Genomic DNA, 27,493 nt, shown 5'->3' with positions numbered 1-27,493 from the left:
CACGCGATTAAAAGACATTCAGGAAAGAAGGAAAGACTACCGGTGAGCATGAAAGCAGTATAGGGTGGCGCAGTTCCTACCACCCTGCTCTCCGAGTCGAAAGGGAAAAGCGCTCGGCGCCTCCCAGACGATTCCTGTTGCTCCGATGCGACTCGTCAGGAGCAAACACTTGACCTGACTCAAGCCGTCCAACACGGAGATTGGGTAATCGAACCGGGTGACTTACGCAGGCAGTGTACCAAAAAGTACACCCCCTACGCCCGAAACTTTTCCCTTTGGACAAGAACACCAGGGGATGAAACTGATCCACCCATACCGATTCCATGCTCAGTCGCTTGCTCCCGAAAACGGAACCAGCGGCGACCTCCTCATCGGAGATAAGGAGCCAACAAAAGAGCAACAAAGTTGATGATTTAGTGACTACTTCGCAATTTTACATGGGGCCTTAAATACTTCATGCTATAATAAATTAACCTAGGCTTCCTTAGATGTCTTCTTTCGCTAACACTTTTCACTAGTTTTTTTCTAAGAAGTAGGTATCATCTTATTAAGTTTCTTCCCCGCGAAGGGCTGAACCGGAAATGCTGAAACAATCAACTACGTTATATTAGCAATGGTGTGGTCAACCTGGAAGGAAACTAAGAAAAAACTTAATGAATTGGTGCCGATCGGGATAATTTCCACTAATAGCAGAGCACGCACGAGCATGCAAAACCATCGCAGAGATACACGAAGAAGAGCATGGAATGACGACACATCGACGAGACGCGCGATAGAGTGACAAAAGTCATACAAAGCCATCGAAGAAATCCATGAAAAGAAATAAATCATGAAAACCCATCGAAGTAATCCATGAAATAGAATAAATCATGTAAACCCATCGTAGAGATACGTACATCAAAGAGAGCAGGGAAAGGAAACACATCAGTGATATGCGTGCCAGGGAAGAAGTCTTGCAAAATCATCGAAGAGATCCATGAAAAGAAATAAATCATGCCAAACCATCGAAGAAATGCGTGAAGTAGAATAAATCATGCAAAACCATCGTTGAGATACATGAAGGAGAGCAGGGAATGTAGACCCACCGAAGAGATGCACGAAAGAGTAACAGAAATCATGAAAACCCATCGAAGAAATGCATGAAATAAAATAAATCATGTAAATCCATCGAAGAAATGCATGAAATAGGACAGATCATGCAAACCCATCGAAGAAATACACGAAATAGAACGACTCGTTCAAAAATCCTGGAAGGAATGCATGAAATCGGACAGATGATGAAAATCAATCGAAGAAAACAATTAGATAGAGAGGGAAGTCAGTTTTGACTTTGGCAGAATAATAAAATTTTAAATGGCTTAACGAACCCCAAAATTTCATCGGCACCAACCGAATAAGGTAACCCAGGCCAGGGGGGCGAGGGGCCGCATGAAGAACCAAGGTTGAAACCCTGACCAGGTGTCCAGCATGTCCAGCAAGTCCCAATGGTCCAGGGGGCTCGGGAGCTCCGGGGGTGGAGGAAGGACCAGGGTTGAAACCCTGACCAGGTGTCCAGCATGTCCAGCAAGTCCCAATGGTCCAGGGGGCTCGGGAGCTCCGGGGGTGGAGGAAGGACCAGGGTTGAAACCCTGACCAGGTCCCCAGCCAGTCCAGGAAGTCCAGGAAGTCGAGAAGGTCCAGGGGGCTCGGGAGCTCCGGGGGTGGAGGAAGGACCAGGTCCCCAGCCAGTCCAGGAAGTCCAGGAAGTCGAGAAGGTCCAGGTGGCTCGGCAGCTCCAGGGTCCCCCGAGGTCCTCCAGGCTTGGAGGACCGACGCGCGACTGAGTACATGGAGCTCTGTGAGCTCCTTATCTAGCCTTTGAGAAACGATGTCCCCCGATCAAAACAAGGTCGACGGTTAATTACAATTGCGAAATCCACCGAATTCTTTGGCAAAAATGGATTTTCTGCTAAAATATCGATTCCAGTGGCTATTGCAATGACAAATAATGTTAACAACATTTACACTAACCGTCCAGTATAATTTATTATTAATTATGATCGATAGAACTCGAGATATCGAGCAATTAGTAACATTTGCTCTTGGATTTGCAAATGATTTTCTACGCCGAATGATTTCTCTTTTATTCTCATTGTCAGTGTTTAATCGTTCGATACATTAATGTTAATGCTTATACATATTACATAGTATTATATATAATGTATAACCCCCCCATAAACATGACTCATGTATGAAAGAAGCTAATTCGCTTTTTATTTATAAATATGAACTTAGCTATCAGTATTAGAGTCAGTGTGTCAGCTGAAGCAAAGATTCGGGCTCAGGATCGTGATGGAAGGATGTAAGTATTTTATTTCGTTCAATTATACTCAAAATACACTTTATAATTCCAAGTTTACCAATTTCAATCTCAAAGTTTCGATATGATTGAACACAATATATCTGTGTGTATTTAGTTTCGAGTTGCTTTGTAGCTTTGATTACGATTGAAATTACTGCAAATCTTAGAAATAAATCGTAAATCGTTTTTCTTCTCGGTTGTTACAGGACTGAAATTCTGGGACTGTTTCACCCTCTCGATGGGACTCCTTAAGAATTTCGTCTGCCTGCTGCTGCTTCATCACTAGCTATCCAACTTGTACTCTCCAATCAATGTGAGTTGCATGCACACAATTTTTTATTTATTCCTCCGGTCACCCATCATATCGTAGGACGAAAGGTCCGGAGCGACACGAGTGACTGGTTGTATACGTGCCGGGACGGTCTCTCTATTGTAGGGTTTGTAGAATAGTATTTGAATAGTAGAGACCTAATATTTTATGGTAACTTTTGTTGGTCAAGAAACATATGCTCATATAGTTTCCTTCATTATCGAACTTAGCATTTAGTGCCAACTCTGACCACTAACGGCGCTATTGTCTTATTTCATCCCGAATCGGTAACTTCGATTTGACATGAAAATGGTTAAAGGGATCTTGTAAAATCTAGTTTATGTTTCTACTTCATTCTGGTCGAGAGTAATGTGAAACATATAACCAATGATAAGTTTACTACGAATTATATTTGAACACTTTTTTACAAATAACATATTTCGTATAAATATTTCTATATTACAGTCCCACCGTACGAAGTATTTCTTGGCGTCTAATTATAAGTCTCTTTATATTTACATAAAGTTTAGGCATTATCGGCTCAAGTCTACATTCAACGAGAAACGTGCTTCAAATTTCTTCGTTACATGTTCAAATGCAGATGTTGAGCAGCCGCGATAATTTGACACTTCTGTAACTCTAGCTTCTGCTCCTTCAACTTGAGAAGCCTCTTCTGAACCTCCAACTCATTCTGTCGCATCGCCATTTCCTCCTTGTGTCTTTTCTCCCTGTTCTTCTCCGCGACCGCAAAGTTTTTCGTCATCTCTTCGAAAAACTTGTCAATGAGCACGCCGAAGGCTCCCTTCTGATCCAACCCCTCGTCCTTATTATTTGTTGAAGCGATGGAATTAGGGGGGCCGAGGGGGTCCTCGTGTCGCTGATGCTCGATCGCCTCGCTCTGTTCCTCGTTGGCTGGCTTCGGCAATATGTACGTGTACTTTGCCGAGCCAGCTGGCGGTGGAAAGTCAGTCTCCTCCAAATACATGTGCCTCCTTTTCTCGTTGAATATTTCGTCCAACGCTCGCTTGTGCTCCCAGTGGCCGTAATGCCTCATTCTACCGGGCTTCTTTAATCGTTCACGGAACACCAGATTCTTGTACTTACGTTCGAGAACACGCCACTTGTTCTCGCACTTCTGCGGACTGAAGTAGAACCCGTAGTTCTGCATCTCGACGGAGATCATTTCGAACATCTCGCGCAAGCTTCTGATCTGCGTGGACTGCCCTACCATCGACCGATACTTCTTGTACTGGCTGATGAGGCACGTGGTGGCCTTGCTAGTCCACAAGTTCAAAGCACCGACGTCGGCACTCGAGGGTATTGCGCCGTTACTCTCGAAACCGGGGAAACCGTTTTCGTGCTCCTCTTCGATGTAACACTGCAGCGTAGGTTCCACCTTAATCTCCATCTGTGCGTCGACCTTATCCCCTTTCAACAATACAGTCACACGTCAAACGAATTCGTAACCGCGAACTGAACAACAAAGTGATTTCTACGAATTCTAATTTGATTTGGGGAATGTGTTGGGAAAAATGATAAACCGTGTTCGACTTTCCCGCGGTTAGAAGTTTATGGTGCGACCAGAGACTTACAAAATTAGAGCACGTCTACGCCCTTGCTACTTTCCAAACCTATGGCGATGCGAGTGCCAGACATTGGAAGCAGTGGACAGTTTATGATGCATGTAGCTTAATAGTATGATGCTACCATGTCTTAATACAGTTTCTCTTACCTTTCTGTTCAGTAATGTTGGCCATAGTAGCGCGCCCTCGTAACGTAACCTCCGTTCCAATCTCCGAGAGATGTCCGGCACGAGTGCCAATCTCGGTCGTGGCACGGTCTCGCAGGGGGCCGAAAAACCAATGGAAACTAGTTCCAAACCGGTTTCATCCTGGAACTGGTTCCGTACGCGTCAAGAACAGACGGCCATGTTACCTCGTGCCTCGTGCGAACGCCGAAGGTACGTTAGATCGTCCACCGTACTGCGCCGGCGAAATCGTAACGAGTTTCGAACATATTCGACGATAGAACGGAGATGCGGGGACATTCTGCGTTCCAACTCCGTGGCATTGAAGGTTATTTGCTTCTGCGTAGATCTTAACATGGAAATATTGGTCAAAGGTGATTGATTTTTTCGTAGGTAGCCAGGTTGCAGATACGAAGTATATTACATAATAGAGGCTCAATGGTATCAACATTCTATTCATATTGTAATTAATTGACTACTGTCTGTACAGCGATCCATGGTGCATGCGAATATCGGGGATAAAGGACCGTTGCGTAACTGACGAGCCATTTTCAACTCAAAAAGCGGGTAAACCAACTTGTTAGCCTAAAAGAATGGGTAAATTTAAAAAAACTTTCCGAGGTAATTTTTCAGTGAAATATTGTAATCTTTTTAGGAGATGTTAGGCAATATTTTAACTTTATTTTCATAGGTTATTTATTACTTAAAGTTTTGCAATGGCGGAGTTATAAAACATTGTCTACCGCCATCTTTTGCCAGCTAGCTCTCAAAAGCGATTGAAACGTGAAAAATAAAAAATTCTTATTTCAACTTTAAGAACAATAGATTGTCTACAATATAGCGTATAATTTCTATCATATTGTAATTTGTTGAAGTTTTATTAGTCCCCGAAGTTGTTATTTTTCAGTGAAAAAAGAAAATTCTCTTTACAACGCCGCCTTTTCCTTATCTTTCACAATTATTCCAAAATCTCGCATTACATCGAAGACAATCTATTTCGGTTTAAGTTGACGTAAGAATTTTTTTGTTTTTCGTGTTCTAATCGCTTCTAGTGCTGGGGGCCAGCTGACAAAGCATGACGGTAGACAATATTATATAACTCCGCCATTTTAGAACTTTAACTAATAAATAATATATAAAAATAAATTTAAAATATTGCCTAACATCTCCTAAAAAGATTCCGATATTTCACTGAAAAATTGCCTCAGAAAAATTGTAATTTTACCAATTCTTTAATCCTACAAGGTGATATATTCCCTTAATAGAAAAACGTATGGTAAAAAGTATTAAAACGGCATTCCAGATTTCTCGATACCGCGAGTATGTTGCACTGCTCCTCAGATCAGGCTAAACAGTTGCATAATCCACGCGCGTTCCGACTCGACGGCATTTCTATCATTCGATAAAGCTTACGATGCTCCGTGAATTTTTCTGGCTACTAAAGAGTTTTAGCTCGCATCGAGCCGCTTCTTTCACTTTCATAGTAATAATACCTACGTTTCGCATCATAATTCATAATTAGCTGGCGTTTCCCATATAATTAGAGCGCATACATATGTACGATACGTTCGTGCATGCATGTGTGTAAAATTGTAGGCACGGCCACAACCGCGTGGCAACGAACCGACGAGGAATCATGATTTTCTGGACGCGGGCCTTTCACCGTTTTTGTCGATAATTATTGGCGGTCGTAGATGGTTCTGTGATATCGAGTCGGGCGTCGTTGGTGACTCAGTTACGCGATCTCGGAAAGGCATTGATCTCGGTACAGAGGCTATTCGATGCTTTACTTTCCCTTCGAGAAGAGTGGAAAGGTGCACCGTTTAAGGCTGCAGCTTAATCGATCAATTGTTTCGCAACGCCGCTTATCGCCCGCAGCGATCGATCGAGCAGTTTATCGCGCTGGTATAATCTTGTTCAGAAGAAAAAAACGTACGAACGCCCGAGTAATTGAAAATTACAAGATTCGTAGAGAAAGAAGGCAGAGTTGTGTGTTATCTAAATAAAAAGTGATTTAAGTAACGCATCGAATTAAAGTTACTCTAACTTTATTCGTTATTCGAGGCTCGAATAATTTTTTTTAACTTTTGTTCTCTGTTCGAACTTTTTATTTAAATAAAAATGTTGCCCATCTGTGATCGAAGGTGATTTTTTTTCCCGGTCCGCCTGGGAGTTGGCATGCTGTGGCAGCAGCGCTGCGCCGGAAGCGAATTATTTGGCGAGGCGGCCGGGGGTTATATGATCCAGCGGCGTATGAAACATCACTCTGCTGAGTGTAACGATGTAATAACACTCGCACACAATAGAGTTTCCCGCGTAAAGCGGACGATGAGCGAGCATTCCGAGCGGGACTCGGGCGCGTCACGGTACACGGAGGAAACGGCTGGAGCGCACGGGATTCCGCGTTTTGGGTCATCGTTCGTTACGATTCTCAGATACGTCCTGTTTTCTCGCGCCACGTTATTATACGTCCACCGGATGCGCTGTTCCCCCTTCGTTGTAAACGTGCTCAACACGTGTCGCATTTTTTCAACAGGCCTACGCCGGCAAGGGTACAAGGACGCGGCGGATCGCGCTCGACTGGACACGGGCGATCAGAAAATATTTATAGATAGCTATTCAAATTAGGCAGCGGGAATCGAAGTTTGCGCAAGGTTCTTCGCTATGATCGAATCTCAAATTGCAGCTCAGACTCTGAGTGGAACTATACAGGGTGGTTACTCTACTGATAGGGGTGATTATACAGGCGAAATTAAGAGCGACGATATTGCGGTAAAGGCTTCGTTTTCGAAAAAAATTGCACCGTAGGGGCAGCGCGTAGGGTAGGGTGGGGCTAAAAGTCCGGCGGGTAAATAGTCCCGAATTCAGAATCTCTATTCCTAAGCAATGTATTGAGTGTTGCAATATACTGTGTAAAAGGCGAGAAGAAACGCAGGTGACTACAGACTCGCCAGTCGCTCCTGGACGTTCGTGCGAATTACACGACGCCTTTGTTATTTTATATATCGAAAACCAAAAGAAATACGTCGTCTTTATTGTTTCGAACGAAGTAAACCACAGTTTAAAAGCGTATCAGCCAAGTTCGTTAAGATTGTATGTTCCTTTAGTAATATGAGCGTGATATTGTTTATTGCCGAATGATAATATTTTCTAAACTATAGAGATACCATTTGGGTAAAAAGTCCCTCAGGCTGAGAACATATATTTTATTATTTGCTTTCATAATAAGATGGCCGAATTATGAAGAAATTAATGCCAAAGTCTTTAGTGTTTTTGTTTTAGTTGAGCGATTTTTTTTAATGTTTAGTTCAAAATGAACCTTCGACTTATATTTTTATTTTTTGTTAAAGAAGTCATGCTTTCCTTTCAATTGTATCTATAGGTACCAAAAAGAATTGGTTTGATAAATATTTGTTGATTTGAAGAGTTTTTTACTTATTTAGTTTAATATTGCACGAAAAGACATTAAAATAACAATATCAACAAACGAACTTCGTGATCGTAAAGCCTAATAGTTATAATTTATACAAAATAACGCCAGATAGCTCTAGATTGTTATTACTAAATTTTACATAGGTTTATATGAAAAACGGGACTTTTAGCCCCACCCTACCCTATTTGGCGGAAATTTAAAGTTAAGGAAAATTACAAGGTAAGGAAAACACATTAAAAATACGTATTTCAGAATATAATTCTAACTTAATCATAGTAAAAAATAAAATAAAAAATCGTGACGACGCCCCAGAAAACACTTCGCAACCCACCGGTTGGGAATCACTGCTTTACTGCAATTTCGTCACTCTTGATTATCGCCAGTATCAACTCCCTCTACAATATTGACTATCAGTAGAGTACCACTTTATTTGCATTTCTAATACATGCTACCAAATCTTACAAACCACTTGCCTAGAAAAGCCAAAGCGAAATGTGTAAACAAAAATCGTGAACAACCGCCTTGCCACGTCCACCATCCCTTCGCGTTTCATATTTGCCGCCCCGCGTGAATCGAGGCTGGAATCGCGATATACCCTCGTACCCCAGGCGCGAGCGATTTCGATAGCAGTCGCGCGGCATTCGATAGGAGCGGCTCGGTCGAAAGTGTGACGTCACGGTGGTGGAGCGAGCGAGTCGGAAAGGAAACGAGGGCTGAAGGAGAGAGGAGAGACTGAAATGTGTTGTGGCGTGGAGTGTGAGGGGGCTGGTGCATTGGAGACGGGAGAGAGAGGCGGATGATATCTGCGGGCGCGAGGTGCAGGCAGGGGCAGGAGCGGAGTGCGAGCGAAGGAGCGAGGAGTGCGAGGACGGCCGCGCTCGCCTTTCGTCGGCGTTTTCGTGTGGGTGCGTGAGTGCGTGCGCGAATGCGTGCTCACGGCTGGGGTATTACTTTCGATTTCCAGAGCGATTGGCCAGCCGTTTGCTTCGCCGGCCACGACGCCGCACCAGGAAGCGGACACGATAGTTAACCGTGGAGTGAAACAGTACGTGCATGGCACGGGCACGTCGAGAGTCCGCTGCAGTCTTCGCTGTCCTCAGTCCTGTCAGTCCTCTCGTGCGCGGTGTGCGTGTTGCCGCGTCTGGCGAACAGGTGCTTCGCTACTCTCGCGGATCGCTCGTTAACCCCTGCTCCAGCCTGGCGATCCATCGATTCTCAGAGGCTCTTAGAGAGCTAACCCGACGTGCCATCGGTTCGTCAGGATTACCGGCAACGGCCACGATGGAATAAACGTGCTCGCCGACAGGCTCGTGCGCGTGCGACCGAGGGACCGTGCATATGTCGTGCGGCAGGCATCGATTTTTCAGCGACCAGTCGGCAGCTGCCCGTACCTGTCGCGACGAGGAGATTCCGCGTGCTCGCGCGATGAGAACCGCGCGTCGGGTCTGAAGGAGAAAGACGGTTCTGGGTAGCGAGGTGATCGGCGAAGGAACCGAGAGGGGAGCTGTGGTTGCGAACGCGCCCATCGCGCGTCCAACATGGCTACCGCCAGCAACGCGACGCCGAGCGCCGGTGAAACGAGCGGCAACAACGTCGTGCCCCAGTGGAAAAGGGACTTGATTCAGCGGCGCAGGCAGCAGAGCAAAGTTCTCGCGAGCAACGGGGCCAGCGTGAAGCTATGCTCGGCGGTGATCGGGTCGTCCGCGTCGACGGAGCCCATTGTCGATCCGTCGAATGGCCAGGAACAGTGCTTAGCCGTGTGTGGCGGTGTGCCGCAGCCGCTGCCGTCGAGAACGCGCGCCACGGCTGGCGAAGAGGACAAGAACGGTGTCCAGAGTATCGGCAATACAGCCGCGTCTCAGCCGTCTGCTAACGTTAACAGCACCGCTGCTGGTAGTGGTGGAAGCGCCATAGCCGGTGTCGTTGTGTCCTCTCCGTTTCTCTCTCGAGAGCCGGCTAGCGGCGCTACGATCGCTGGCGGAACGCCAGCCGCCAACAACCTCCCGCCGACAGTCGCGTGCAACATGCGTCTCGAGGCGGATCTGTTGCTCTGCTCCGACTCTGAGGATGTCGCGAACGGCGCGTTGAGCAAAACGTCGTTGGACATGGAACGAAGCTCGCAGCACGGCGACGGCTCCGAGAACGAGGATTCTAAAGGGACGGAGGTGTCGGCCGGCTGCGACGAGCATCGTAACGGATCCACCTGTAGGGCGAGCAACAAGGCCGAGAGAGACGTGCTGGCGGAATTGTCGAGGACCAAGTCGGAAATGGCGAGGAACAGGGCGGTCAGCGACGACGGGGAGAGCGATAGCTCCGAGGAGCTGCAGTACGGGCCGGGGATCGTGAACAGACTGAAGAGCAAGTATCTTAATCTCACTTTGAGGGAGATGAACAAGAGTCGAGTTACCGTGCAACGTTTTCGGCGCGCGGCGAGCTTGGAGGATTTGCTGGACTGCGACGACGAAGTCGGCGAGAAGAGCGCGAGAAAGTACGCGAAGAGGACGACGACTGGCAGCAACGCGAAGACGGATAGATACAGGAACGCCTCGCGTGGCAACGAGTCGATGAAACGGGCTAGGAGCGTGGAGACGTTGCTCAGGTACAATGGCGCCGAGGAGGCGAGCCAGGGCCGCTTGCCGGCGAACGGCCTGAAGCAGGAGTCGGTCAACGACCATATTATACTGGTAGACCGAACCTCGGTGAAGATCGAGAGTCGGCTGGGCGAGCTGGACAGGCCGAAGGCCGTGAACAAGCCGAAGAGGATCAAGCCGCTGCTCGCGGAGACGGAGAGACCGCCACCGGATCTAGTCAAGACCACCATGAGGATCTTCGAAGGCTCCGCGAAGAAGCTGAGGCCCAAGGGCGAGGTAGCCGCCAAGGTGGCCACCTTCAAGACCATCAACGACACCTTCAAGGCCCAGGCACAGAAGAAGGTTGTGACGAAGCCACCTGTTCAACCTAAACCTTTCCTCAATGGCAATTCCAGGGCGATGCCGGGCTCGCCGAAGAAGATCGTGCTGCCGCAGAAGCCGACCGCCGAGCTGATCGAGACCCAGCTGGGCCAGGAGGAGTACCACATGGACGGCGTGATCACCGACCCCATCGTGCAGTCCGTGTCCTCGGTGGTCAGCAAGTTCCAGCAGATCGAGAAGTCGCATTCACCGTCACCCTCGCCCGAGCCATCCTTCAAACTGAAATTCTCTCCCGCGCCCAGTCCCGAGCCGCAGTCCAGCAAATTCAAGTCCTCCTCCCTAGAGATCAGCGTCAAGTCTCCGCCCGTAACTCCTGTTCTGTCTCCCAGGATTTCTTCGCCTAGACTGCAGAGCCCGTCGTCGCCGTTGAAGGACGTGGTCAGGCAGGCTTCGCCGAGGCTGCACAGCCCTCCGTCCCCGATGAAGGAGCTGCCCAGGCAGAACTCCAGCCCGGTGCACAAGCCGCCGCCCAGCCCGAGCAGGGAGCTGCTCAGGCAGATGTCCGCGCCGGAGGCCGCGAGGCCTCCGCGGCCGCTGCCCGAGGAGAGTTTGCTGAACAGCAGCGCGGAGCATCCGAGGCAACAGCTGCCGGAGAGGATACAGAGTCCCACGGACAGAGAGAAGCTGGAGGAGCCGAAGACGCCGGTCGACGAGGTGCTGCAGATCGACGAGGAGAGCGCGGAAGTGGTCGACGGGCCGAAGACCATTTCGAAGACGGCCCTGGAGAACATCGCGAGGACCGGTGTGACGATGCAGTTCAGCTTCAACGAGAAGTCGAACTCCAACAAGAGCTACCTGCCAGGATTGAGCCCTCAGAACGGGCAGAAGTCGGGGGACGAGCAGGCGGAGGCTCGGGACGAGCCCAAGCCGTCGTCGGAATCCAGGGGCAAGTCGTTTTTGCCCGGGAACGCTTCCGTGAACGCTTCCGTGAACACCGTAACGGATCAGGAGGCGGTGTCTAGGCTGCAGGAGAGGCTCGATGCGGAAAAGTGCGAGAGAAAGATCGAGGAGAGCAAGGAGGCCGCTACGGAGGCAAAGGGGAACGCAGATAGCAAGCCGATCGGCGCTATCTGCAGCCTGGGCCTCGTCAAATCCGCCACCACCACTTCCTACCCACAGGGGAACGACTCGAAGGCGATAAGAGGCCAGAAGACCAGCGAGTCACCTCCGCAGAAGCAGATCGGCATCATAAGACCGCTCGTGTCCACGAAAACCCAGCATCCCCAGCAGAACTTGAGCAACCGCGAGCTGGAGAAGAACCTGATCAATCGCGTGAAGAGCATAGAACAGCCGACCAAGGTGGTGGTCAGCTTGAAGAGCGCCGATGAGATACAGCCCGCGAAGAAGTCCGGTTCCGGGGGCGGCGGGCTATGGGAGACGAAGCCGTGGAACCAGCAGAACAACACCATGGTGTTCAACTTCAGCAACAGGAAGGACGTGCCCGATTATATCGAAAACGACGGACTCATCATTAAGAGGAAGCGGGAGAAACCGAAGGTGAGTCGACGATTTACCTCAATCACCCACCCACCTTCTTTTCTTTGTCGCGTTTCATCGAGTCGACGTTTACCTGTTGCGTCGCTGTAAACTTGGCTGTTACATGTCCCAAGAAATTCCGATCGCGGGCAACGATCAACGTTATTACAAATTAGATGCGTCCGCGGACGGCACCCGGTTATGTACAATAGCGGGGATTCTAGTTTTGGATCGCTTCTTCGCCCCAGGTACACTTCCTCGAAAGTGTGGCTTGAAAGTTCGTCGATTGCGTAAGCCGCGTCGAAGTGTCGTGTCGTTCGAAAACGAAATTGTTGCCGTCGCAAGGAGCCGACCCCCCGCCGGCCGAGAGATCGATCAGTGCCCCGATAGAAATGGCGCACAGTGGTCTGTATTTATTTATTTATTTACTTACGGGCGAAGGCCCTTCTGTATCGAGTACATAAGCGACGAAGTATATAGGAGGGTTAAGTTCAAATTACAAAATACGCAGCTTAATATGTCGTAATACAGCTGATTTGAAAATGGTTACGGATCCATGGAAGAGGTCGACGAAGTTGGTGAAATCATTCGCAGTTGAACGAAGTCTATTTATACAATCGTTCTTTCCTAAGCTCGCTCGATATGGGGCAATGTGAAAAAGTTGCTTGCTTAGATCTTAACGGTACTCTAGGGACATAAAATTTTAGAAGTTCCAGAATTTCTGGACAATCGACGATCTGATTAAGGGTTTTATAAACTAAGCATAGGTCTGCCATGGTTCTAGGCTCTTCCAGAGTGCTCATATTCAAGGTATTGAGAATGCCATCGTGGTTGCGACAGGTTATAGGCATCTGTTTATTAATTTTGAAGGCGACATATCCTAGAAATTTGTGTTACTGGTCTAGCGGGACAAAAGTCCAAAATCATCATCCGAAATGAATGAATCTTGGTCATACCGCAAGCTACTGAGTCAGACATGTCGGAGTGACATGGTATGCAACTTTATGCGTATCTCACAAAAGTAACGATCGGCGAAACGTACGCGACTCGCTATCAGCTATGTATCAGAATTGCTCAATTGTATCTCGATATAAATTGCTAGTATTTCGAACAATGGATTGCAGGGGTACAAATAGTAAATCAAGCTTCAGCCACGAGTATTTTAATTTCCAACGAACAAAATTAAAATATAATCATAAAAACGATGTAACTTTCAATAGCTTTCGTTGGAAAAGCTCTAGATACACAGAAACCTCGTGGACCTGAAAATGTTTGTGCTGTTTTGTTCTATTTGCTTGACGAGTACATATTCATAAGTTATAGCTGCAAATATTTGCAAGCCTACATATTTTTATACAAAATTAAAATAATACATTTTAAGAAACCCCAGAATACGAATTTTGGTTTAAAAAACCCCTTGGAGGCTGACTTTTAACTGTTAAAGGTGGTAACACAATGTGCATAGTGTTTTTCAGACAAATAATAACTATTTCCACCTAACTGATGATTTATGTACGACCTGCGTCTTTTGTCCCGCTAGATTGTTATTGGACAGACCACTGTGCGGCGACTTAACAGTCCATGATTTGGATGCAAGAAGTTCGCGATCGATACGGTTCAATAGGAGCCTGGTACCGAGCCACTTTCTTTTCGTACGCATACATAATTGAAGCACATTTCACTTTCTTTAATATCGCGCGTTAAAACTAAAGCGTCGTCGTTCGTCGAACTGTACGTGCGTCGCGCGCGGAGCGTACGCAGAATTTTAAATAACACGGGGAGGCATTCGAGGCACGCGGAGGCCCGCGCCACACTTATTTCTCCTTCGTTCGATCGTCGAGCAGCAGGACGACGCGCTCAAAGAGTCGTAAAGCTGCTCGAACAGCTGATACGTGACCGTATTTGCGCTCGGTCCCCAGACACCCACGATCAAAGCCTCAGAGGTCGGAGTTGAAGCATCGAGGCTCGTCGATGGCAAATTTACGGCGAACCGAGGGAAACCGAGCGTGTCGAACGTTCGGCGGGAAAAACGCAAGGAAATTGGGGTCGCGATCGGCAAATTGGCGGTGTCGAGGCTCACTTTCTCGTATTAGATAACCCGGAAGTTGGATCCTCCGGTCGACTACGGGTTGCCCCACAATTTCTGCGGGTCCCCCGTTATTTGCCGACCATCTCTCTTTCTCCGCCGCCTCGCGAGTAGTCTCGCTGCGCAATCCACGAAATCGCCCCTGCTTCATCTAATGGCCGTAATGGTCTAATGAGGGTTTCCGTGAATCTCGACTGTGGAGGAGGAAGAATAGCTGGCTCGATAAAAGACGACCGCTTAACGAACCGGAAACTGGGGCGCGCATCGAAACAGAGCGATCCTTTGCCGAACGGCACGAAAGAGGAGGAGCAGTGGCAGCGTTGTTCGTCGGCGCGTTCTCCTTTACACGCGAGACATCGGAGATTCCTCGCGTGACACTTTCCCAGCTCGCTTGATCGGCGAGAAAAGGATTGCCTGGCCTTGGATCGACTCCCGGAATCGAGAAGGCGACGCGCATTCTTGTGCATACTATTAGAATGTCGTTTGCTTCGGTGAAGCTTCGCCGGGTCTGTCCATTACGTGAACATTAGTGAATGGTAGCCGGGGAGAACTCTAATCAGCTCTCTCGGGGATTGGCGGCAAGTCTTTTCGCGTACCTGGTAAACAGCTGCTGCGAGCCACCTCGGATCAGCGGGCTTACGTTTAAGAAGCCCCAGTTTGTCCCGAAAACAATTGGATTAAATCTAAGGTCGAGACGCCCGATGAAATCAGCGGCTTAACATCCACACGAGCCCGCGCGCTCGGCTAGGCTCGCTACTGTACGCGGTGTGGAATAAGTATCGATCGTAACTTTCACTGATGAAACTCAAGATCAACATTTATTTCTCACCGATACGCGCGCTCTACTATCGACGCGCGGATCACGGTGCAAGAATGTAGAGAAAGCATATGTCTGCCAGTGTGAAGATTCCGGCGAATTCTCCTCGACCGTCGCTTGTTTCGCACCCTGTATCTCGCGCGGGGCCATTTACTCGTGGCTGGATAGTGTAGGGTTACGCGTGTACGTTTACCTGCAGGAGCGCAGCCTCGGGTAAAGATACAATTTCGCGCAGCACGCGTAATTCGATTGATGACATGTCACGGCTATCAGCTTACCCGCCCCACAACATCAGCCCGGCGTGTACGCGGCGCGAGTTCCACGCCAGAGCAATCCCCCGAGGTTTGCTTGTAATTAAACAGAGATTAAGCGGCTTTAGATCGCGCGATAACGCGGCTGCATAGGCGCGCGCTTTTCTAAGCTCGCTGGCTACGCATCTGGTTAGGAAATTAAATGGACGGTAGGGGAGGAAGGGTGCTGGTCGATTAAAGGGACGCCTCGCTGTCGCGTCCTCGGCGATCGATGCTGTCGGGGGGGAAAAAGACTCCGGTGCGGAGGAGATGCAGGCGGATTAGCAGGGAGACACGACGGTATCGCGCGAAACTGTCCGACGCGTTAATTAACCTTCGACGACCTCGTAATAATTACGCAATCTCGAGCGTTGCACCGGAGCCGCGCGCCAGCACCGCGTCGCGTTGCAACGCCTTCCCGATTATCGCGAGGATCGGCGGTGCAACATCATAATTGGTCTAATTAATGGACGAAAATATTCGTCCGCGGCGTGTAACGAGGCAAATGGCTCCCTTCACCGATCCTCTCGCGGAATTAGGTTGCGGAACGATTCCGAGTATCGTCTTCTACCCTCCATTGCCAATGGTCGGTGTCGAAACAGCAGAGAAATCGCCGGGGAATATTCGTTTCGTTGATCGATGCGTCTTGGTACGCGAGCGGCGAGCTCGAGTGGACGCTCGCTCGCTCGCGCCTCCGAAACAACGGAAACAGACGCCGAGGCTAGACGGTGATTAAAGAAGAGAGAATTAAGTTGAATTCCTGAGGCTTCCCTCCTGGAATTCCTGCAGGTAGCCGACTGGAAACGGCGCGCGTTTCGTAATGCAGGCGGAAAGAAATTAATCGAGCAGCGGAGCATTAGCGGCCTGATATTACGTCGATCGAAAGCATTCGTACGTGCACGTGGGTCTCGACGCGTACGTAATTAGGTCGCGAAATGAATCGAGACAGAAACGATGACGCGGATGCCGTGCTGATTATCCTTCCACGGGACGCCGCAGGTACGTCCTGCTTCTGTAAGTCTGCCGATAACACCGATAACGGAGTTCCGCATCCTCCCAAGCCTTTTCCTTCATCTTTCCTGCTTCCCCGTTTGTTCCCCTTTCCTGCGGGGAAATTATTCTAGAAGCTCGAACCGAGGCGCGCATGACGCAGCGTCAAGCACTTCAAAGTCGATTTTCTCGAAAATGAAGCGCGATATCAAAAAAAGTCACTCTTCCTTTTCGACTTATAACAGGTAGATAAGTCGAGGAAAAGGAATAAAATTTTTTGATATTGCGCTTCGTTTTCGAGAAAATCGGCTTTGAAGTTCTTGACGTTGCGTCCAGTCGCGTATAGGAGAACCTACCTTTCAGGCCGGATTAACGCAACGGAGACAGATGCATAATTCTCTATCGCACTAGTGGGACCGCCGCCAGTCGATCGCGGCTAGGAGATCCCGCCTTTATGCTCCCGGTCCATGTCCATTTCCACGGGAGGAATATTTTAATGGCGCGCTAACGGTGCAGGATCTTTCACAATCTTTTGAAAGTTCATCCTCGGTGAAAGCAGAAATTACGTGGCATCTTAATTGTGCCGCGGAAGCGACGAAAATCGAGAATCCACTTGCCCAGGGGGCTCTCCTGGCCGCTGTTTTTGTAAGCCGGACCTCGAAAGTTGCGTTCGGGCGATAATTGGATAGGAAGGAGGACGGTAACCAGCGAGCCGAGCTCGTAGGGGAACCAGACAGGCTTGTTCCCTCCTCGCTTATTATCGTTGCGCTACAATAGTCGCTCGATATCTGCGCTTTGTCGTCGCGAGCGCGCGCTTAGCATTCGTTGTGCCCGTACAAGGACGTGAACACCGGAAGGGAGGCTGTCCAGCGGTTCTACGCTATTGCGTAACTATTAAACGCGTTTCTTCGCTTTCCGCATTATTACTGTTATCATGAAATTCGCACGGCAATAAACGCTCTAGACGCTGATGTAACCACGCGACCGCGTAACGGCTAGAAAGGAAGCGCAGCTCGATCGTAACGCGAATCGCCAAAGCCATTCCTGTCCTCCACTCCGAGCCGGTGTAGACACCTCCGACGCGGCTCGCCTCCACCCCTCGATAGGTACTCGGATGCAATTTGCATTCCGCTTAGAGAGCGCGGTGCTAGCGATCTTCTTAACAAGCACTCAAGCGACGAGTGTATGCGCAAACGATAACGTAACGAAGCAGAGTGGAAGAAAGTGGACCTTGTAGTTCAGTGGGCCGGAACTCGCACCCGGAACCTTTCCTTCACCTTTCCTTCACTCGTCGTTTGCTGGATTACACCGATCTATCGAGCCACTCTGATCATCTGTAAATGCTTCACCCGCAATAGATCTGTAAATATTCGAATACTCGAACAATTAGGGGTATTTAAATATTCCAATTAATTTCGGGTTGTACCGAAATAGGAATCTGAACATGAAATATTTTTTCACTCTTTATCGTGAATCGCTGATTTCGGGAATTTTCGCGATTCTCGACCTTATTCTGCGATCTTTAAACGTTTGTAGCTCGGAGCAACGTTAACCGATTTTGATGAAATTTTAGGCACGTGTACAACTTACTGCAATCTACAAACTTTTTTTTTTAATTTTCATTACAAACTCACAAAATTTTTTTTAAAAATCGACCTTTACTATTCTTTTCGCTATTCCGACCAAATACATTTTTTTCAAAACGACGAAACGCGTCAGTTAGCAAACTAGTCCTTCTAGCTTCTCAAAAAAACTCAAGTTGTTCGGACCAATTCTAAAAAAGTTATGCGATTTTAAAAAGCGTCCGAATATTAATGCGAGTCACTGTAATGTATTTTCACTCCTAATTATTCGAATTCTCTGGTATTCGAGTATTCGTTACGATCCTAGTCCAGAGTGCAACTGCGTATCCGCTGCGCGCGGAACGCGAGGCAAAGATATCGAGAGTAGGAACGGAGCTGTGTCGCGCAGCGTGTAATCAGCGTGGCCGGTGTCTCATTGAATTCCAACACATTGATCGGCGTTAACAATAGCCGAAGGAAGATAAACAAACGCGGCTAGCCTCTGATGTGTATCCTTGTGCGAAGCGCGTTCCTAGGAAGCCAGCAACGAGTTTAGGGTACGCAGCGATGAGTCAGGGGGCCGTGGTATCGATTGGTAATTACGAGCAGACAAGACAGCGCCCCGATATTGGATATCAGGTCGATGCGTCACGCTGTTTTCCATCGGCGCGCACGCTTTTTTTTCGGAATCGTTCGATAAGGGCCTGGCTGCGGAGCGAAGCGAGCATCGGTGCGAGGGCCTGGGCGGTTTTGCAAGAGGCGGCAGAGAAAGGAAACGATCGCGTCTGTGCATCGCTCTGGGGGGAACCGACGTTCGCCTGTTTCGTCGGCAGTTTTACCGTATTGCAAATACGGTAATCAAGTTTGCGCGCCGAGAGGGTATCCTTGACCTTCTTTGCCTCGATAACTAATACCCTGGACAGCGGTTGCTCGCGCTTGCGCAACCGAGCCCGCGATCTTTCCTCGACTATCAATTTCCGATCGACTCGCTCACCCTTTGGTTTGTTTCTTTTCATTCCGGCTGGCTATCGACTGTAAACAAACGGGAATCTCATCTCGGTCGCTGATAATGGTTTCTCGGGTAGATAAATTTATCGCGAGCATTCCCGACTTCCAAATTCAATGGCACCCGTTATCTGGATTGAATGGAGTTGTTGTTGGCTGGCAGCGAGGCAACGATTCGAATTAGCAGTCCCTCTCGATTGCCTCGCGGTCACGGGAGGTCGCGGTTGCTTCGAGAAATTGCGAGGCACAGGCTCGGGTAACCGATCGGCTGGCCAAGAAATAGCACTCGCGGTATCGTGCCCGGTGACATTCCATAAGATGCTATGGGAACTCCGGCGTACATGGCCGGCCTAGAGCGGCGCGGCGTCGAGAGAAGCTGCCGCGGCCCGTTATCGTGTTCCAGGTCCTCGCGCCGCGTCTGCCTTCTAAGGAGCATTGCGCTCTAACGATCGTGTCGCAACTGAATCAACCGCTACGATTTTTGGTATGTAGGCCACGCGACAATAGTGACAATACCACCGACTACAGCCTCCTCGTCCTTGCGTTCGTTACTCTCGATAATACAGTCGGATCTCAACGGTCCGAATTCCGAAACGCTTCATCGGGTTCCTCTCGACCGCGTTTTTCACGCCGCAGACCACATCGAAAACAAGCAGAACCGATCGGCGCGTACTCGGCGACGCGATTGATCGTTCGGCGCAACGTCCATCTCTCTCGGCCTTATCGTTACGTTAATCCCGATGATCGGTGGTAACGATCCGCTGGAGCGTTATTATTATTCGACGGGAAGCACACTGAGCCGTTAAATGGCTCCGTAATTTGGGATTTTTCGGACGAGCTCGCGTGCGCACGGAGAACTTATTGCAAGTGCACTCGCGGAGTTAATTGCCGCGAGTGCCGGGCGTGAACGCGATCGCGCAGCAGAATTAACGAGGCAGCGTTTAACGAACTTTTGCCCGTCCTCCTGTGCATTCCTCAACCCCATTACCGTTTTTTTTTTTTTAACGTCGCGACGGGTAAACCGCGATGGCTGGCGCGCTCCGAGGAGCTCAGGCGTCCCGGACGATCGAAGAAATTTATCGGTGGACGTATCGAGAGTCGAGGGAATCAATTTATCAAGCTGTATCCGCTACGTTTGGCCCCGCAGCTTTTCCGAGCTCTCGTAATTGGCTGGCCGGTAAATAAAGCCAGAGGCAAGGTCTCGAGACCGCTCGTCCTCCATAGCAGCGGAATCGGAATCTCTGCTTCTCGCGCGCCAACGCGCTGCGAAACGGCCACCTTGCTCTTTCTCCTTCGGTGAAATTCAGAACGCGTGACCTCGTTTGACCTTGACCAGCTCGATCCCGCCGAGGAAACTTGATTGGCAACGCGGACAGCTGGCCGTGGGTCGATTTGCATTTGCACACGTTGCTCCAGCGCTCGCGGTGTCGCGGTGTCACGGATCGCTTCGCGCGTACTTCCCCAACTCTGGCTTAGGTAATTGATCCAGTTTTCGGTGGGAACCACAGCTCCGCCGCGGTTTTTACCCCGAAGCGGGCGATCGTACTTGAATCGAGCAAGGGGATCGTTGGCGCTACTTTTGCCGCGATGTATCGATGGTGACCCTGCGCCACCACCCAGGCCATATCGATCTTGACACTAAGAATCGTTCCGCTCTTGCGTCCGCGCAGGGTCGAATTTAGAAAGGCGACGAGGAGTCGTCTCGCCCTCGCGGAAAGCTGCCGTGGTCACGGTTCCTTTCGTGGACTCGCGAAACGCCTAGCCGCCGCCGCTGATTCATGAGAGTTAGCGCGGTGTCGCCAACTAAACGTGGTCGCGTTAACGACGCTCAAGCTCGGCTGGCAGATAAATTTGTCGAGGGCCCGGCGAGCAAACGCGGAACGCCACGAGGGCGTGGTGTGTTGCACAATTTTCGCCGCCCCCGTCCCACGGAGCGGTCGTACGAATTGATGGCTCGGGAGGGAAAACTCTTTTCAGGGTAGAACAAAGGGGAGAAAGTTGCGCTCGCGGAGACTAACGTCCGTGATAAAATCGGCCGTCTCCGCTGCCCGGTATTGTGTTGCGCCGAGACCGCAGGGGATTCTAACATTTCGTCAAAGAAGATTACTCTTGCCAGTGACGGTCGCGAAATCGGGACGAGCCCACGCTGGTAAAATCAACGCGGTTAAATCTCCGCGAGCAATCGGCCGGGGCGAAGCGCGCGAAACGCGCATCCTGTTGCACGTGTCATCGTCGACGAACAAGGGCTTTTCTTTACCACTCGCCAATCTGTGACGGAAATATTGAGATCTGGGAAGTTGGCACCCCCGGGGGCAAAATTTTTATAAAATAGATACAGTCTCTGTTTGTCCAACCGAAACTTTCGTTTGTCCACTCTTCAAGAACAAGTTGTGACCGACTTAAAAATTTATTTGGCACACGCGTGAATATTTTTCATTGATTTTTAAGCGGCACATGATTGTCCACCTAGTAGAATCGAGGTATTAACAAAAAAGCACAAACAAACATTGACTGCCCTGAGCACTTCTAATTTGTCCGCAGAAGTCGGGAGAGTAACAGTGTAAATGTTTATCTAGACGCTGGAAAACTGAACTTTTTTTTTTGAAGGGAGGATAAACGAAAATTTTTGTTGGACAAATGTGGACAAACAAAGACAGTTTCTATTTTATAAAAAATTGCACTTGAAGGTGTCAACTTCTGTCCTGAAATATTGCCGCGCATTTGATGAGAGCTCCGACTGCGCAGCTCCTGTGGAGGATTCGAGCTGGAAACCTGGGCGATTCTCGGTTGAGGAGAATGGTTGCTTGTTGGTGAATTGACTAGGAATTATCAAGCCTTCGATCGTTCCCTTACGATCTCCCCTGCGTGAAAGATGATAATTCTGGCCGTTGATAGTCGAATTGTTAAACTTGTTATTAAGAGAAGAAGAGCGTGTAACGGCCACGGGTCTGGCCGGGGGCTCCGCCAGGAAACGAGCTCGTTGAACGTTAAGGACGGCTTTAAGAAGCTTACGCACCAGAATGTTCATATCCTGTTCTATCTTGCTCTCTTTTCCTCGACGATGTTATCGGGCCTCAGTGCGCTAAACGCGCCTCTTATTATACACCGAAACTGGAATTACAAGGTTGGAAGAATGGCGCTACATCCTCGACGTTTCAGGCGTTTCCTCCGAGATTCTTTAGGCTCCGCTGGCGGGGAGCGACGGTATTTTCTGGACACCCTGTATGCGGGCGCGTTTCACGCGTACGCCTGCAGAGAACGAACGCACGCGGGCCTGCGGAGGATGGGGTTGGACTCGTGCACGCGTTGCAGAGCGCAGGTGTATCCGCGCAGAGTGCATTCGCATGCGATCGTTAGGCGACTGTCGTGGACTCTTGGAGGGTTCAAGGCCCAGGCCTGTAGGAGTGATACCTCGGTGCGCTCGGAATAATGGAAAGAAACGTCCTGGGAACTTCTCATGAAGTCAGGGACCTCGTCCTTAGGTTCATTGCCGCGAGCCCTTCTTCCTCTCGATAGGCACTCTGACGATCTCATCTAATCTCTTCCCGATGCTTCAGCTGCGCCGCGTACACCCGTGCCTAATGATTTATTAACAGGAATTCGGAGTCGGTAACTCGCTTCGTTGACTTCTAAACGGGGAGCGTGGTGGCTAGAAGGATTAGCCATTGTTTGCCGTAATTGTTTGCTTTATTTATGACACCGGCGCGGCGTTTAACTCCAGGCTCTTGAAGGTAATCCGTGTACCTGGTTCTGCGGGATTACTCGGTAAACGGGGGCCGAGCGGTTCCTCTCACGGGGACTTATCGTGAAATCGCTTGCATAATACGCGCAATATGACAAAGCGATGGTAACCGTATCGGGGGAGCGGAAATATTGAGTTACTTTCTTCACACGGCGCCATTGGTAAATGCTCATTACCAGCTAGATGATGATACGTGGATAAATTAATGATGTACCGTGAAGTGGAGAGGTATTTGCATGTTTTTGGGACATTTTGCTGTATGATATAAAAATTAATATTTTTGCATTTGCTTCAAGTATCCTGTCGTAACATTGCATCTTTCGGGAATGCACTACAAGTATCGAAATGCATAAAATTTGTATCCCTCTCCTTCTTTAATTGGCAAATCATTTAAATAGCACTGACAGCTAAATTTTCACCAATCTGATCTTACAGTTAAATTTGTTTGTTTTTGTGTGAAGTGCAGTATTTTATATTTTTTCTAAGTAACAATTTTAAATTTGCTTTTGGTATCCTCTTTAGGTTTGTGATTCCACTACAACTGTGCAAATGCATACAATTTTTATCTTTGTCCTTCTTTGATACATGTTAATTTCCCCACTTTACGGTATTATTAATATTATTATTATTATTATTATTATTATTATTATTATTATTACTAATATTATTATTATTATTATTATTATTATTATTATTTTTATTATTATTATTAACGGGAAACCCTTTAGTGTACAGAGATACAAAATTATTACCATTGCTACATAGAAAGATAAAAATAATAGAAAGAAATAAAATATATATATATATAAAATAATATAAGTATATATAGGCATATACATAATCTAAATATACGTGGTGTTTCGTCGAGCCCCGAATCGTCGGATACTTTCCAGTCGCTTTTGATCCGGCCAGGGCACGCGTTTCAGCGGCTGCTTTCGAAACGAGCCGACGATTCACTTGTCGGAGCGCAATCTGCCTGTCTCTGATCCGCTGATCGATAATCCGTACGGCCGCTCGTGATCGATATCTTCTCGTTCCGGTGCATCCGAGGCACGTCACATTCAAATCGAGACGTTGCGTTACGCGGCCCCGATCTCTGCTCGTCCGTAATGCGGCTTCGCGTTATGATCCGTGGCCGCATTTTTTCTTAGACCACCGTTCAGCTCGAATTCCCTCCATCGACGGGCCCGGAGACGGCGGAAGGGAATTATCGCCCGTAATAAGAATCACTTTCGAAAATCTCACGGCCGGGCCGGAAACAAGTGGACCGGAAATGGATCGACCACCGCGGCGATTTCACGTCTGATTAGTCGATTATTCGAGAAAGATTGAATGGGAACTGCGGGCTCCGACTCTCCGAACGAATCGGTCGATTAACTTTTTGCTGACTGCTGGGAGATTAAGAGGCCTTACTTCTCGCGAGGCCTCGCGTCTGTTTCCTACATCCTGCTAGGAAATTATCGAGCGCCGGCCGTCCGTATTGATTCGAGAAGAAAGGCGCGCGCTGGTGAAGAAATACTTGCACTTCTCACGCTGGCGTACAGCGTGCTCGAAGGACAGAGGCATGCGTGTCGAAGACGCGTTCGCGCGGCTTTTCGACCGGCGAGGTTTCCATGATCGACAGGATGTTCATTCACGAAATAATTGAATGGCGCCGGATGCGATGGAAGAACGCGATCGGTTGTACTGGAGGACGACTGTCCTATGCGATATTGCCCATCGAAGGTCCGCAGGGAACGTGTCCCCCGAGCGATAGTCCTCGATCTGTACCCAAAACACTCTCGATTTCACGGTATACAAGCTATCTGCACTCGACGACCAGTGTTTTCGAGACACGTGAATGCATTGCTTGACCGAGCAATTGGCGCAGATTTGCCTGGCCCCGACCACGCGAATTGCAACGAGGAGCACGTGGACCCGTTTCACGTGGAAACGCGCGTACAGGGAAATCCTCGTTGCAGTCCAGTGAAATTAGACGAAAATCTGCCCAATCTACGGAATAATTCCTACCAAGCTAAATTTTGGTATGGGCCTTCATTTGGTCGTTTTAAACGATATGTCAAAAGTCCCCATCGATCCGACCGCCGCTAAAAATTCTACAGAGGGTTGAAAAGAAACTGTTTTTCGCGAATTTCTCGTTATCTAGCAGTTTTACGACAAAAATAGTTATTATACAATTTATAGCCTAGGAAATTCTCTACAAAAGTGGTCCTATGAGTTTTTTTCGTAGGAGTAATGAGAACGTCAGCACGTCAGTACTCTACCTCCGAGGTGGTGTGGAAATGAGTGTATTATTTCTCAGAAGCGAAGATCCTCGCCTCGCAAATTCAGAAATTATAAAATTAATATATGTAGGTATGTATTACAAAATTTTTTTGTTTGCAGCCCAAATTCTCTCTAAGGGGGTGAACTTGACCCTGAAAATCCGTTTTTTTCTCGATTTTGTGTTATAACTTGCGAACCGTAATAACTGTAAGAACTATAACATACCAAATGATAGTTCTAATTAAAAGAAGTAACTTTTTCCTAAACACTTTATTTCTATCTCTTAAAGTTCGCGAGTAATACTACAAAATAAAAAATATTTCAGGGGTCAATTGCACCCTCCTGGAGTGAATTTGGGCAGCAAACGAAATTGCATTATACTCAGGAGGACTTCCCCTACATATTTACAGAGTTCCATAATTTTGTGAATTTCGGGGTTCGGGATCTTCTCTTGTCAAATGTGTGGGGGTTGAAACTTGGTAACCCGACATACATGAAAATGGTTACTCCTACGAAAAAAACTCATAGGACCTTTCTTGTAGAGAATTTCCTAGGCTCTAAATTGTATAATAACTATTTTTGTCGCAAAACTGCTAGATAACGAGATATTCGCGAAAAACAGTTTTTTTTCAACCCTCTGTAAAATTGTTAGCAACAGTCGAATCGATGGGGACTTTTGACATTCTGTTTAAAACGACCAAATAAAGGCCCATACCAAAATTTAGCTTGGTGGGAATTATTCCGAAGACAGATCTTAATTCCACTGGACTATTGGACGTGAGAGGCTCGCGGTTGCGAGAGGCTTCGCACCAGCGAACGCCAGCCTTTCAAGAATTTTTGGTTGGCGCGCGATCACCCGTTTCCCTGGAACTCGGTCGGAGAGACTCGAAAGTCACTTTGCCGGATTCCACGCATAACGTTCCAATTTCGACGGCTGATTTTCTTCTCTTTTTTGTCGCCGGTCAGCAGGTCGGCGAAGGAGGCATCATAGTCCTGGATGCCACGTTGGACGCGTCGACGACCGACGATGCCGAGTGGGAGCTCAGCGGCGGTCCACCCTCGCCCTGCGACGTGTCCTTTTTCAACGACAACGTCCTCATCAACGGGCGCAGCAACCTCTCGAGGACGCCGCGGAATCACAAGGTGAGCGAAGCTGCAATTCTCGAATTAGCCGCTGTGGAAACGTACCGCTGCGACACGCAGCTGAATTCCTAGGCGGCGATAGATTTTCCACTCGCAGTGGCACGGGTAATGTCACACCTGGTAGTCGAATTGGTCTTCGAGTTTACGCTGCACTCTGGAACAGGGGAGCGTTATCTAACCCGCGATAACGCAAACGAAGTTCTACAGCGTTATCGATACGAGTCATTGGCGTTAATAGATGTCGCATTTACTGGCACTGTCCCGTTACGTTCTTTTTCTTTCGGTGGAACGATAAGAGGGAGCTTTACATCTGGGGATCAGCCCAGTGCTATCTAATCTAATCAGTTGCAGTTCCATCGTTAGAACCACGCAGCGCGGGAGCTCGCTTAAGTCGAAAAGCAAGCGACGTAACGCTGTAACCAAGGCCCGCCGCTCGTCGTGGGAATGCACTTTCCCTCGTTCAAAGAGATTGTAAAATATTCAAGGGCGAGGCGGTCGCGCGGCTACTTTTCAGCCTTTTTTCTCCCTTCGGCTGCTCGGTCCCTTGATACGGAATTTTCGGTCCACTTTTTTCCCCCCGTCCGATAAGAAACGCCCCACGATGGCATTAACCCTATCGTTTAACGCTTAACGCGGATTAACGTTGAAAAACGTGGGAGCTCGCGTCGAGTCAGTCTTCGGTTCTAGCGTTCTGTTGCTTCTTTTTCAACCGGCGTAGATCGTGGCCGACGGGAACAGCTTGTACAGTTTATGCGACAAGCTTCGAACACGAATGACACGGGTTACGTGATCGCTGTAACTCATCGTCACTGCGATAACTTATCTATTTGCACCTATGTACATCCATTCGCCGAGTAGCTGAAGTGTCATCCTTGGCTCTGTGCATTCGAGACCTCGCGAGCCACGTAAACGTCCCGTCCTCTCGTCGCCACTCCGCCAAGGCTTGGGCATCGATCGGGCGAATTGCTGAAAAGTTGGCTGGTTTCAAGTTCGACCTTTTACGCCGGCAGAAGTTCAACGAACTCGTCCTGGCGAAAACTCGCGATCAACGAGTTTCGGTGGAACAGGTATCCCCGGTGCCTGGAGGCTCGCTTTGCGCAGCTCGAAAGCCGACTAAACGATACTCTCCTTTCCAGCTATAGATAAACGTTCTAAATAATTAATGTGCTATAAAATTGTACCGGCGCGTCATTAATTTTCACGGCCCAACTTCTCCCGCGAGCCTCTATTGGCGATAAAATAGCTGTTGAACAGGCCCGAAGATCGATTCGCCTCAACTTGGCTAATTGAGCGTGGCGCGCCGTAGGGAACGCT

The 27,493-nt window shown here is 48.6% G+C and overlaps 2 protein-coding genes and 1 long non-coding RNA gene across 5 annotated transcripts in view; 2 read left to right on the top strand and 1 right to left on the bottom strand.

The window, feature by feature from the left end:
• Positions 1 to 3,037: 3,037 nt before the first annotated feature.
• On the bottom strand, positions 3,038 to 4,635 carry LOC143372196 (uncharacterized). Of its 2 annotated transcripts, none has more exons than XM_076818199.1 (2): positions 4,372 to 4,635; positions 3,038 to 4,071 (listed from the first exon to the last, which is right to left on the bottom strand). In XM_076818199.1, exon 2 carries the CDS (start codon positions 4,057 to 4,059, stop codon positions 3,235 to 3,237), a length of 825 nt encoding a protein of 274 aa, XP_076674314.1. In that variant the 5' UTR covers positions 4,060 to 4,071; positions 4,372 to 4,635; the 3' UTR covers positions 3,038 to 3,234. The 2 variants fall into 2 exon arrangements, with proteins under 2 accessions (XP_076674314.1, XP_076674313.1); XM_076818198.1 differs by having other exon boundaries at positions 3,039 to 4,079; positions 4,384 to 4,633.
• On the top strand, positions 4,636 to 6,536 carry LOC143372197 (uncharacterized). The gene is made up of 2 exons (XR_013086238.1): positions 4,636 to 4,772; positions 5,995 to 6,536. It is a non-coding gene; the product is annotated as an uncharacterized LOC143372197 (long non-coding RNA).
• A 2,128-nt stretch (positions 6,537 to 8,664) lies between these two features.
• Positions 8,665 to 27,493, top strand: part of Bif (protein phosphatase 1-binding protein bifocal) — a 33,052-nt gene continuing 14,223 nt past the window's right edge. Inside the window, exons 1-2 of one of the 2 annotated variants that reach the window (XM_076818607.1) lie at positions 8,665 to 12,300; positions 26,006 to 26,179. In XM_076818607.1, coding sequence (XP_076674722.1) covers positions 9,370 to 12,300; positions 26,006 to 26,179 — 3,105 coding nt within the window. In that variant the 5' untranslated portion in view covers positions 8,665 to 9,369. Of the gene's footprint in view, positions 12,301 to 26,002; positions 26,180 to 27,493 lie in introns of both variants that reach the window. The other variant, XM_076818606.1, reaches the window with a different exon arrangement.

The sequence above is a fragment of the Andrena cerasifolii genome, chromosome 8 (genome assembly GCF_050908995.1).
Source record: "Andrena cerasifolii isolate SP2316 chromosome 8, iyAndCera1_principal, whole genome shotgun sequence".
Classification (NCBI taxonomy): domain Eukaryota; kingdom Metazoa; phylum Arthropoda; class Insecta; order Hymenoptera; family Andrenidae; genus Andrena; species Andrena cerasifolii.
The sequence above is the reverse complement of the archived record's forward strand: the minus strand, read 5'-3'. Positions and strand labels throughout refer to the sequence as shown.